Source organism: Odontomachus brunneus, unplaced genomic scaffold (genome assembly GCF_010583005.1).
Source record: "Odontomachus brunneus isolate Ranch 3 - 2012 unplaced genomic scaffold, Obru_v1 Obru_scaffold_147, whole genome shotgun sequence".
Lineage (NCBI taxonomy): Eukaryota > Metazoa > Arthropoda > Insecta > Hymenoptera > Formicidae > Odontomachus > Odontomachus brunneus.
Genome location: NW_022639597.1, coordinates 49,032 through 62,241, shown reverse-complemented (window position 1 = coordinate 62,241; position 13,210 = coordinate 49,032). Strand labels below are relative to the sequence as shown.

Sequence of the window (13,210 nt, the reverse complement as noted above, 5' to 3'; positions counted from 1 at the left end):
TCTCTCTCTCTCTCTCTCTCTCTCTCTCTCTCTCTCTCTCTCTCTCTCTTCTCTTCCAACGATCTTTTTTGTGTCAAGCCTTCGATTACACAAGTGTGCACATGCGATTCTTTCGTTCGGCAGTCACGTTAGAGATTGTACAGAGATTGTACAGAGAAGTCGTACGCACACACCCGCAGCAATCACGACGAACTAGCGCATAGACCCTGTACATATGCCGTATCATAGTTCGTAAGGATATTTTTTGTACGCAGCGAAATCCCGAGTGAGACATATTATCATGCCGTTTCGTACGGTCGATTCGTTCTGCGACGGCTCTATGAGGGAGAATAACGTGTGTTCACAGTGGCGCAAAGATCGATGCTCGGACCCGCTTAACAAACTCATTGGATTCACTATGACACGTCAATATTAATGTCAATTGTAGTCGCGAAGATTCACGCCGCGGAATTATTCGGCATCTCTTTCTTGGCACACGTGCTCTTCGCTGGTCACTGACGAGTCATGACGATATATAGAAAGACTTGGAGAATAAAAAAGAAAATGCACTGCCTTTTCAATGGTGATAAGATATTAAAACATACTCTCTCTTTCTCTCTATATATAGGGATGTAAAACAGATAAACGAAATCTTATTTATCGTTTCAAGATTTCTCCTTAACATCATCTCGTTTCAGGAGATAGAGAATAATGTTCAAGAGCTTTTGTTAAATATGTATTCAATTTGAAATTAATTAGAAGATTGAAAGAGCTACAACAGTTCTGAGACACACGCGTCGTAGGTGGAAAATATTTTCAAGGCACTTAACTCCTTCGATCTCGGCATCCCTCTTCAACAAGAGAATTTCAAGCGCCGATCGGTGCATCGGACGGAACGAGCTAACGAAGACTGCCGAGATGTGGTCGCGGCAGAGAAATACTGTCGTTCGTTACTCTTATCATGTAAATATCAGTCATAATGTTGCGTGTTTAACTTGTAGAGACGAGTCCATGTAACTACTGTAAATAGCAACGTTTAACGGACCACAATGCGCGTTCCCGCCGCCAACGGAACTCCGCCACTGTGTGCACGCGTCAGCGATTATTCCAGTGGGTGCATGGAAGCGTACGGAATAGTGCTGGAGGTCTACGCATAGTCTACGTGTAGAATATCTGAAGCGTCACTTACGCAAATTACAACCCGTATTCATACCGCATTTGGTGCTAAATGCGGCCGCACAATTCTCTACTCGTAATAACATCAAATGCGGTGTTCAGGTTAAACAAATAAAACTCGGGGTCGAATTGCATTTAGTGGCGGTAAATCCGACGGTTATTTAATTCAATGATAAAGTGGTAATTTAAACTGATGTTTCGCGCAAAGGTATTTTCGTATTTTGATGTGTGATGAAACCAGAGGAAAATGTTACGGTACAAAACGCGCGCTTTTCGACATTCAGTGTGCGTTATATGATTGAATTAGTTTTCTCTACATGTAAAATTGCTTTTGTTTGTGACAGTTTCCTTTGTCGACGGTACTTTCGGAGAAACGCGAGAGGATGATTATTTCGTGCAGTATGCATATCTCGTATATTCTACACGTAGACTGTTCGCGTTGACGCGTGGATGTTCAACATTGGCATACGAAAGAATAACCATTGATCTATGCATGTGCTAGAAAAAGAAATTGCGAAGTTTAACGCGTTAGTTGTTCGTTTCTTTATCCCGAGGTGTATCCTCGAGACATTCTTTGGATCTCGCGAATCGTATTCGTCGACGGATTCGTAACATTCGAAACAACCGACCGAAGAATTGTTTGCGTCTCCAAATTTTCCTACACTCGCGTGTGAATTAGACGAGTCACTTTGACTTATAACAGAACCTAGTAGAGCAAATTTGCTTGTTCGTCGTCGTATCAGGATAAATGTTAATTTTGCTGGAGTTTACCGTATGGAATATATACTTGTCACACAAGTTCGGCTGTGTCGCCGAACGTTGTCAAACAGCGGGGGTCTTTCGATAGTTAAGTTGCCGACAAAAGCTCGCCTAATCGACGCAGCCTAATCGAGAAAGTTACTATCCAATGTCACGAACGTAAATATGTAATCCCGATCAGACAAAAGCAAACTCTTGCATGCGCGTGCAAATTTTTTTCTGTCTCGAGGCACTTATTCTCACTGCAAGTTCGCTGAAGATACAAAGATCGGAAATCGAGTTTCTAGATTAGCTTAATTTTGCTGACACGGGTGATAATAAAAAAAAAAAGATTTGCACACACGTAATGCGTCTCTAAAAGCGTCGGATTTATGGGCTCGCGTGCAATTTTTATCCTGGATGTAGTTTAAATTCGAAATATATCGTGGTTTGTATGTGATATCGATTGTTCAAACCCGAGTCTATTCTTCACGCGTGTTAAGAACTCAGAGTGTCGATACGTTTCGGCTCTATTGTTTAATTTAAATATTATTCTGATTTAAATATTTCAGTTTCACTTATTGTTCTCTCACAAGCGGTATCCGCACTTCGTGAATCCGTAAATCCGCCGCTGGGCTTTAATAGGAGTAGCGTCGCTCGTATGCGATTGAGGGAGAGATGAACGAGCTAGGATAATTAGGATGCGAGTGAAACAAGTCGCGAGGTGTGGGGAAGGGAAGGGGGAGGGGAATGTCTTCAACGTACCGTCTCGGTGTTCTGCAGAGTTCTGTGTAATCGTTTGTAACGGCGGTGACGATCGCGCACGATCGAGCGAGCAACTCGCATCGACATAGTAATTAAACACGACTTCTAGGATAGCGTAACGTTTATCGGGCAAGCTACGAGTCATGGTGTTTAAGTATATAATAGCGACCTTTTAGATTTTATATATCGCGTGTGTGAGAATATGCAGAGAAGTGCGCGTGCGACAGCGAAGTGTGCGCGTGTTAAATGCGTGTGAGCGCGCGCGTCGCAGAATTTAGGCTCGGCAGGTTAATAAATCGTATTTTCGAAATAAACCTTTAAATGTTTACTCACTTTCCCTTGATGTTGCTTTTCTGTGGGTTCTCTCTGTACTTTTCTGCCTCCGTAGAATCTCTTTTTTCTCTTTCCCTCTCTGAAGATGTAGGAAAATTGGCCTGAAGAGTCACAATGGTGCGTCTCCTGATTCCTTTAGATCTGAAATTTGAAAAGTTCTATTAATGTTACAGTTGTGTCGCTTATCTTGAACTTATTTTGCGCTTTTTTAATTTATATTCAATGTTAACCAGAACAAAAATATAACGAGGTAAAATTTTATAATTGCTTTGAATTTTGAGAATAATTATAGAATACGATATATTTTATTATTTTTATCACACAATATAAATATCTGAATAGTTAGTATATTATCTGCTGCAGCTTTTGCATTTGCATTTCGATATTCATCGACTTTTCCTTCAATCGTAGATAACGTAACGACTCGAATTCCAAAATGTCCGACGTACGCACGAAATTTACTCGCGGCACTCCCGACGCGATGCGGTTTGAATTCCGAAGCACCATTACGCGCTTTCAACTTCTCGGCACTCCCGACGAATTGTTTCGTGAAATATTCATCTTCGACGACTACTTAAGGACATTTCGCGAAAGACGCACGGAACTTATTTACGACATTCCCAACGAAAATTCGCGATACGATTCGAAAGGCAAACCGCTATAACGCGACGAATACGCGAAACCTTTCTCGACATTCCCGGTACGTCGTTCTGCGAAATACACATTTTCGACGACTGCTTGACGGACATTCGACGATAGACGCGTGAAATTTACCGCGGTAATCCCGGTGATGATAATCCGCACGCAACACGCATGCTAAACTAGCCGAAAACACAATCGTAAATACCGCGAGTTTCAAACCGCCGATCGCGACGATCGCCCGATGCATTTTCGACACTCCCGGCAAACGGTCTCGCGAGATACAGCTATTTTCGATGACTGATCGACGATACTTTACGACAGATACACGAAACTTGCTCGAGCACTTACGACATTACGATTTACGAATTCGTGTGCAAAACTCACCTTTGTGGGATCAAAATCGTGAGAAATGCAGAGCGCTTTTTGAAAGCGATCTTCCCGTCCGTCCCGCTCATCTCTACTACATACGGATCGAGTCTATCTTCCAGCAAGACGTATTTCATTGGCTCGAAATCATCTAGAGATAATCTCAAGATGACGTCTAGCCAATGAGACGTGTCTTGTCGGAAAGCAAACTGTAAAGCGCGTAAATTTACGCGCCACTTTCTACTAACCGTTCCGCGACCTACCTGACCATCGTAGATGGTCGCTTAATGATATTTTGTCATAAACGCTGACTTTCGACATTGCTAACGATGATTCAAGCGCGAAACACACGTTCGGTAAGACGCAAGAGTAAAGCTAATGTTCTGAACGTGTGATTGTCGAACGACAAGTGGACAGCACTTTTTGCTCGCGGCACTACCAATGACTCGTCCCGCGAAACGGACACCCGAGACTTTCGGTTATTGTCTAACTTTAAGATTTACCTTCGGTGTCTGCGTTAACGATAATTCACCTGTGATATTCGTCTGCAATAAGTAGAACCCTGTGAGACACGAAACAATCTGTCAGATCCAAATTCCGGAGTCGTCTACCAGGTTCTCACAGTTGGTCACAGATGTCGCGACGGGTATGATTTTCGGTGCGCTCGGTGCAGCTCGCTCCGTGCGCGCCCTTTTGATACATGCGGACCCTGCCCATAGTGGAAAAAGTGACGTCACGCGACCGTTTCAATTCGTGGCAGTTTCTATATATGAACTCGGGTTGCGGTCGCTCCGTGCTCGTCGTGTCTTTTTATACATCGAGAGTGAAATTCGCGCGCGGACGAGTATCGGGAGTGTCGAATTAAGAGACGGGCGACCATTTCAGTGCATCGGTCAATCCGCTCGAGTATGATTAAACTCGATGACGTTTGATACTTATAATCGGTTATCGCATCAGGTCAATAACACGAAGTCAAGCGGGCGCTTTTGGTTCGACGAGACTAATACTTGAAGATTCGACGCTTACATCATATTCTCGTCCTTCGGTAAATCTCCGCCATTTATCTGTGCTAGCGCGCAATATTGCGTCAAACTCGCTATTACGAGATACTATCAAAGAACGTCGGCCTTGGTTAGCATTTTTTTACTACCATCATTGCCGTCTAGAGAATATTAGAAAGCGTTAATAGTGTCGACTGTTGTGATCGTCCGACATATATTGGGAGAATCAGATTACATCATATAATCATAAATTATTGTATAGATTAATCGTCCAAATATTGGAAGTCCTCTGTGAAGCAGCTGAGTCTTGAATAAAATCTAGCCAACATTCAGTGGCTCTCATTCGACATTAAAATTTCGCGCGGTTTTTTCATCGCTTACGCGCGTAGTGCGAACGCACCTATAACGCGACACGCCGCCAACAGAGCGCGCCACGTCGGAATTCAGGGCGGTTTTCGACGACAGTCAGTCTCGGCGGCGGCGGCGTTCGGTAGGCAGTTAGGCAAGCAGGCAGTCGGTGGTTACGAGAGCGACATGTTGGAGATCTGTGTGATTGTGCGCGTGGCGGGCGATCTCTAACGCGCGATCCCGTGCGTTTCGCGGTGCTGTGCGGTGCGTGTGTACAATCACGGTGCGGCCAGGTGCACGAGTGAGGAAGCGCACGTCGCGTTACATGTGAAGTGTCCCGGGGATACATTCGTCATCGTGCCTGCTGGTTTTCCCGGCCCAGCAAACATGAGCTGGGGCACGGAGCTCTGGGTAAGTCTCGCTTGTTCACTCCCACTCCCTCTCTTTCTTTCTTTTTCTCTCTCTCTCTACCTACATATCTTGTATCTCTCTTTCGCTCGCTCCCGTCGCCACGACGGTCGCGTACGTTCGTCCTTGTCGCGCCTCTGACCCTCCTTCCCGCGCTACTCCGCGCCGCGGGCGCTCCGTCGGACTCGTCCGATCCTCTTCCACCTTGCAAAACCGGAGAACCGCTCCGAAAACACATCCGTTGTCTTTCTCGCCCGCGAAGCGCATCGCCGCGAGCGCGTACACGTCACATAGTCGCGCCCGTGTTCGCGGTCGCGTATTTCAGCGCTAAACGCGCCCGTCCGTTCGTCGTTCGCTCGCTCGTTCATCCGTCCAGCTGCCATCCCCCATGTTTACACCGAACGTTGTATTCGCGTTTCATCGTGACGAGGAGACGTAATTCACGATCAAACGACTACACGCAAATCTTAGATACGTTGCGTCTTTTGTCGCTGGAAATCTCATTCATACGTATTATGCAGATTCCGGACACAGAAGTCGCAACGATATTTTTGTGGAACTAGGATGTCCTTTACCAGATATTTTTTGGGTCTCTCCGGGTCTAAAAAGAATCGGATTCCACAGATTTGAGTATTGTGTGTGAGAACCTTCGTCGTGAATGCGGCTACGTTCAGGTAGCTGACCGTAGTCGTGTCCCGTGTGACGTTTCCCGAGCCGCATACCTCTCGACTCGACTCGTCGAGAGCCCGTTCACGCTGCTCCGATGGCCGCTCGCTCGCTCGTTCGCTCACTCCATTCATTCCCTCGCGAAATTCCCTCCTCGTTCTGCTCCACGCATAAACAACTCTGCTGTTTGCGCGTACTTTTGCCGCAGCACGAAGACATTGTTTATGCACGACTTCTACGTCGCATATTCGAGAGTCGCACAAGATAACGTAGTGTCTCCGTGTCGGATCTTAATGGCATGTTTCTGCATTTGCGTTTGTAGTCAAGTATTACTTTCTGGAGGAGATTTACCAAGAAAGGCATTGTGCGTCGTTGTTTTTCGTGATTTCAATATTATCATAACGTATCTTTTCACAGTTGGAGAGTTGATATTGGTATCTGAGGTTCCTAACGAGTCCACCTGATTAGACATTTCTTCGACCTCTTCTTGATATCCAGTCGACCCGAACAAGCTTGTTTGTTAAGTGAATATCCACGCATGTTGTATTCTAAACATAAAATAAACTCGTTAGGTTCATTGCGATCTTATTTCAAACGATTTTTTGACAAGCACAATTTGTTTAGATAAAATATTCTAGATATTAAGATATTAAGCAATATTCATCTATTCGTAAAAAAGATAAAGCTAGAATTTTTTTTATTATTTAACTTTGATATTATACATTTTATTTTTCTTATTCGGGCATGACTTCTGTAATACAATGCTATATCACGACGATCGCGTATTTTGACAGCCAGGTTCTGGCAGCATAGTCTGCTTACGTCATTATTATATATTTGACTAAGAATTTCTCTTATCATTTTTTTTCAAAGTAAATGTTTTCGCAACCGTAGCGTGTGATTGATTGGCCTCTCGTGCCAACTGGTTTTCAAATCCAACTGGTTATAAAATCCGGAAATATAACTGTTACAGCCGACAAGTTTTACTAGTATATTTTTTATTTATTTGTCGTAAACACATCTATATATAGAATTAATCTCGCTAAGTATATAACGCTCATAAGGATCGCACCACAATGACTGTGTGATTACGATTTTTTCGACAAATGTTACTCTATCGGTACACTTTCTCTGGGGAGAATACAACTACTACCTTCTTGTATCAAACTATCAATATAAGTGCTTCACCTATCTATCTTTCTCTATATTTATCCATCTATCAAAGACTTCGTTATACCTCAAGCTATTCCATCGTCATAATTTCACGACCATACAATTGCAATTTTTACGATAAATACCGTTCCTGTATTATGCATCTTTCTCAGAATATAAATTTAACTATCCGTTTGCATCAAACTGCTATTAAGTACCTCATCCAACTATCTGTCTGTCAAACCTCTCAATTCCTCTTAAGCAAACTCATTGTTATCCTCGTGGCTTTATAACTATAGTTTTTTGGTAAATAACATTTCTTCTTTTTCGAGCACTATAATTCTCACGCACACTGAATAAATTCTTTATTCCTATATCTATTAAACTACGAGAAATAGAACTTACAAAAATTAAGAAATTTCAGAGCACGCATACATTGGAATAATTTTAATTATACTGTGTGTGTTACATGTAAGACTTTATTTCTTACATTATTGTTTCGTTCAAGAACATTATCTTTACTATAAACTTTAAAAGACTCCACGTCATATTCGCGATCAGATAGCCGTTATTTTCCGATGAGTTCTGCAACACATACGTCTGGACAAAACGTACGCGTTCCAGACCTCACGAAACAAAAGCGGACGACTTATTTGGCGACGACTGTCGTGAAATGTGCCTGTTGGAAAATCAAACATTCATCACGTCTCCGTCACGATCACTGACAGTCGCGATATTTGCCGACAAACACCGCTTCTCTGTCACATATCTTCCGCAGGGTTTATATTTTCGGCAAGGCAATTTTTCCCTCCTTTTGCACGAAGATACCTGCGAGTCACCACCACCGCCGTCATCGTCTTCGTCGCTGTCGTCGTCGTCGTCGTTTTCGTCGACGACATGTAACCGCGATATCCCCGAAAACCAGTTCGCGCAGCACTCGCCAGGAGTTTTGCCTTTTCGGTTGCTAGCCGCGGGCGACGTTCCTCGTGTCTCCCTGCGGTTACTCCCCTTCTCCTCTCGACGCGCTCCTCGTGCACCTTTCCTGCCCCCTCGCACAACTTCGCCCTTCCCTCGCACCTTGCCCGTGGAGTATACGTTCTTTTGCTTCCTTTCTCGTGAAATCCCCGACGGCTCCAACGACAACAATGTCGGCTTCGCGGCCGTCGATTCGCGCCTCAACTCTGCGAAAAACACAGATTTCATATTAATAAAAAGAAGAAAGAAAAATAGATAATTGAGATAACTATATTTCATGATGGGACATAGAAACGAAATATGGAAATCACGGAGTCAACCATGCAGCGTTAAACAGATCGAAATCATCGGACGATCTTCCGAGAAGATTCTTACGCGTATTCGTGCGTGCGCGCAAAATTGATTCACTCTTTGCTTGCCAATGACGTACCTGCGCCTTCGGTCTCTCTATTAATAATTCATTCGCGCATTCCATGCCATCATTTTCGTCACTCATTCCCGTTAGCGTGTTCGTCGTGCTCGATCGACCTGCTTGGCTTGAGAAAAAAAAGAAAAGAGATCGCGTGTCGCATATCGAATTGGTTCTCAGACAGAAATAAATGCAGATATGTCGTTTGAATTGTTCTAACGAGATATTTCCAGCTATTACTATCTGAGAAACTTCTTCCTACGTGTTCGTCTCTGCCCCCTTCTACAAAGGAGATTCTCTATCCCTCTTCTCTCGGTACGAAGAATACGACAACGAGGCACACCCGTCTTGTGCGCGTATACATGTGCCCGCGAATAATACCAGCCAGCGGTTAAGCACGAACGCGGCCTGTATCATGATTCACACGGGAAAGTGTGTACGACACGTCAATGAATCGTGATACACGCGACACGTATTTCGGATTACGATCGATCGCGAGCACACCGATAACGAAGATCGCTTCGATCCTACCTTGGCGATCGTTACGATACTAATGATAATCAGCGTGGCGTCACTTGAGTTTATTAGAAGATATTACTGCTTGTCGACTATATCGTACGTCAGTGTATCAGTGTACGTACCACTCGAGACATAAAAAGATGTAAAACATGTATATGACGTCAAATTATCCACGGGAACATCGCCTCGATACAACCCGCTTTCTCACCTGCTTATTGCAGGGAAGAAGAACACTTTCTCCGAAAGTGTCCAAAACGATTATCGGTCAGATCGCACGAGCGCTCCACGGTGCGCGCTATCGATTACTCCGATTCACCTCGTAACGGCGGGGGCCAACACTGACCCTGATGAATTAATTCGGTCCCCCAACGCACCGTACAATCGATAAAGTGCGCAGGCGGGGGAGGCGGCAGGAGAGGAGCAGCAGCAGGCAAGGAGGAACGGAGATATAATCGCGAATGCTTACGTCATCGCGTGCTGTATCGCGATTCGGAAATGACGCCGGCGATTCCCGATTTCGCGTCGGAGAAAGTAAACGCGCCACTCGGCTCGTAACCTTCGCAGCTTTTCCCTCCTACGCTCGTTTTGCTTCCATTCGCCGCGACGTGCGTAATAATAATCCGCGTAGGTGAACCGGAAGAGAACGCGGCGGCGGCAGCTGCGGCGACGACGATGCGGGAGCGGCTTTCGAAGCCGATCGGTATCGCGATTTTCCCTTTTCAAGAGCGCGAACAAGCGTCGAGAAGAAGACTATTCTATTGTGGGATCTATTGAAAACTTAATCTCTTCTCCGTCGCTTATTTTCTATTATCGGTATCATCGTATCTGTACGCAAGATTTGTACTGCGTGTATCTTTGTTATAGCCGCACCCTGTGTATTATTATCGTTGTTATCATATCTGGTATCGACGTAAAACATATAGATATCATGTATACTTACGTTTTAGCGTTACATTCGTAAGTATGCTGTTTTATCTATAGAAAGAGAAAGATCGATTCATTTCACTTCTGACATTTATCACAAACCGATACTTTCTCCAAAAGTAACAGAGTATTCCAGTACTCTGTTAAAATATCGATCTCTCCGTAGGTACGGAACACATCAAAGAGATCTAATTGAAAAAGTAATTTTATTAGAAACTATATTGTATCTTGCATGAAAGAGACAGTCACTTCATCAGTTAACCATACAAAATTCGACGGAGTATATGTTTAATTTTCCAAACAATTATTCATTATCTCAATTATTATTAATGAAAATAGGTTAACAAATAACCACGAGATTGATAAAGTATCACCGGGTGCAAGTGCACTTCTAGTTGGAAATTCGCGTTACTTGTCATTAGGAGACTTCACCGGCCGTTTTTCAACACCGCGTCCACAATCACCTTTAATTGTCCGACTTTTCCGACGTTTTCTCTTCTTTTTACCGAAGAAAACGGGAAGATATCCGGATGTGAAACACCTGAGGCATGTCTCGAGAATGTCAAATCGTGAGATCACCGTGACGGTCGCACAAAGAGGCCGGCGACAAGTCTTTTACGGGCTAAGAGTTATTCATCATTCTTCGCTGAAACGCATAATCGACTAACGGAAACACGCTGCGCGAAATTTCCTAATGGAGATTAGGGAAATATAAATACCCTGTGCCGCCGTACGTCGGACGATTCAACAGTCACTACACAAAGACAATTCCCTTGTGAAAAGATTTCATCTTATCGCGAAATTTTAGCAACTCGATTCCTCTGACGACGTATGAAGAGAAGGGACAATTTTCTCGCGCGATTGTATCGCATACGGCGAAATTTCGCTTATTCAATTTGCATACGCAAAACAGAAAATTCCGATCACGAAGTTTCCATCGCGTGATTATCCGGATGCGAAAATTTCTTCAATGGCAAGTTCCCTCAATATCGTCGAGCTAACTATTGTAAAAGATATGACGATACATTTATCTTCTCTTCATTTACGCCAATCGTAGAGAAAGACTTTATCTGATCGGTTCTAACTGTACCGCCATAAATTACTTTTAATGACAAAGTGCATCGAGTGGAAACTGTTATCGAGGCGCGTGGCGTGATTTAAATTTACCGTAAAGAAAAGGCACAAGGAAGTGGCGGACAGTAACGACTTATTTATGGCGTAATTATGATCATGCAGCAAGAATTCCTTCTGTAGCTAACTCGTCTATCGGTCGGATATCGCTTTTATTCCGGCACTTCTTATCTTTCAATTATGCATTATTTTTTTCATCTATTTCGAACGATTCTTTTCATAGGTACGGAACACACTAAAGAGATCTAATTGAAAAAGTAATTTTATTAGAAATCATATTATATTTTGCATGAAAGTGACAGTCACTTCATCAGTCAACCATGCGAAATTCGACGGAGTACGTTTAATTTTCCAACAATTATTCGTTACCTCAATTATTATTAATGAAAATAAATCAGCAAATAATCACGAGATCGATGTAACAACCTCGAGTATTTTCACGCGCGTCTAGTTAGCAGAAATCGCTTTTACGCACGCTTACGACGGTCGAAAATCCGCCAACACGGGAAGCGCATTTTTCGATCGGATCGCGTCGCGGCGAAAGGGTTAACCGGGGTGATTGGGCTCTAGCGTGACACCACTGCCTAAACGGGTTTGTCCGGTTTGGCAGATTCCAGTCAACACCGTTATTATTCGCTTTTCCCGGCTTTGCGTTACTTTCGCTCGAAATTCGACGAAATCATCCAATCTTTCCTATTAATTGCGATTCCAATAATTAAATTCTCAATAATATTCGACGCTCTACGCGTGATTCCTACATTTACGGCCTATATTAGAAATTCTCATTTACGAGAAATTATTATGCTTGCTTATAAAAAATCATTTATGATCCTTTGAGATTTCAAAAGAATTATAAATTAATGTCTTCTGATATTTCATATTTTATGTAACGCTTGAGAAAAGATCAACTTTTAGTGCTTCTACTGTTTACGCGATATCTTTTTCTGCACGGTACTGTGATTGAGGTTATCTAAAACATATATCGTAGTATCGACCGCGTATCAAATGTATATATTCCACTTGGCGATCTTTATCGGGTGAAGACATCCTGTTAAGGTTATTACCGCAATTTTAACGTGTACTAGTTTCATTTTGATATATTTTTTAACTTCTTTTTATCTCATAAGAATAAAAGTACAAAAAATATAATTAAACAGTTGAAATAGAACAATATTTATTTAAATAAAATGAAATAATTTAGTTCAACTTTAATTAAAACGTAGCATAAAGTAATTGTCATTTTTTTCGTAAACGAAAACTTATACAATAGAGTAGAGAATTACGAATGATTTTGCGACGTTAGCGAACCGAACATTGTAAAAGTGGAAAAATTACATTTTCCGGCTTTTACACACGCGAGCTATTCAGATCCGAAATTTAAAACGCTTCACAATTCCCACGTTCTACGGACCAACTAGTAGTCATTATAGTGCATGGTTGACTGAAGAAGTTTGCATGATTACACGCTTCGCATCTCAGCTCTTTGTGGAATTCTACGAGTTGTAAAACGCACGAAAGTGTCTACGATTGTTTAAATAATATTACAAAAGAGAGAAAGAAAGAAATGCCTTGACTTAAACTGCTGAAATTTCGAAGAATTTGGTAATATTATATTGATGTTATTTTCTATCAGAGAGAGAGAGAGAGAGAGAGAGAGAGAGAGAGAGAGAGAGAGAGA

At 42.8% G+C, this 13,210-nt stretch overlaps 1 protein-coding gene across 5 annotated transcripts in view; it reads left to right on the top strand.

Annotated features, from left to right (window-relative positions):
* The first annotated feature begins 4,821 nt into the window (after positions 1-4,821).
* Positions 4,822-13,210, top strand: part of LOC116850511 (formin-binding protein 1-like) — a 31,425-nt gene continuing 23,036 nt past the window's right edge. For 3 of the 5 annotated variants that reach the window (XM_032828880.1, XM_032828879.1, XM_032828878.1), the window contains exon 1: positions 4,824-5,759. In XM_032828880.1, coding sequence (XP_032684771.1) covers positions 5,736-5,759 — 24 coding nt within the window. In that variant the 5' untranslated portion in view covers positions 4,824-5,735. Of the gene's footprint in view, positions 5,760-13,210 lie in introns of all 5 variants that reach the window. The other 2 variants (XM_032828876.1, XM_032828877.1) reach the window with 2 other exon arrangements.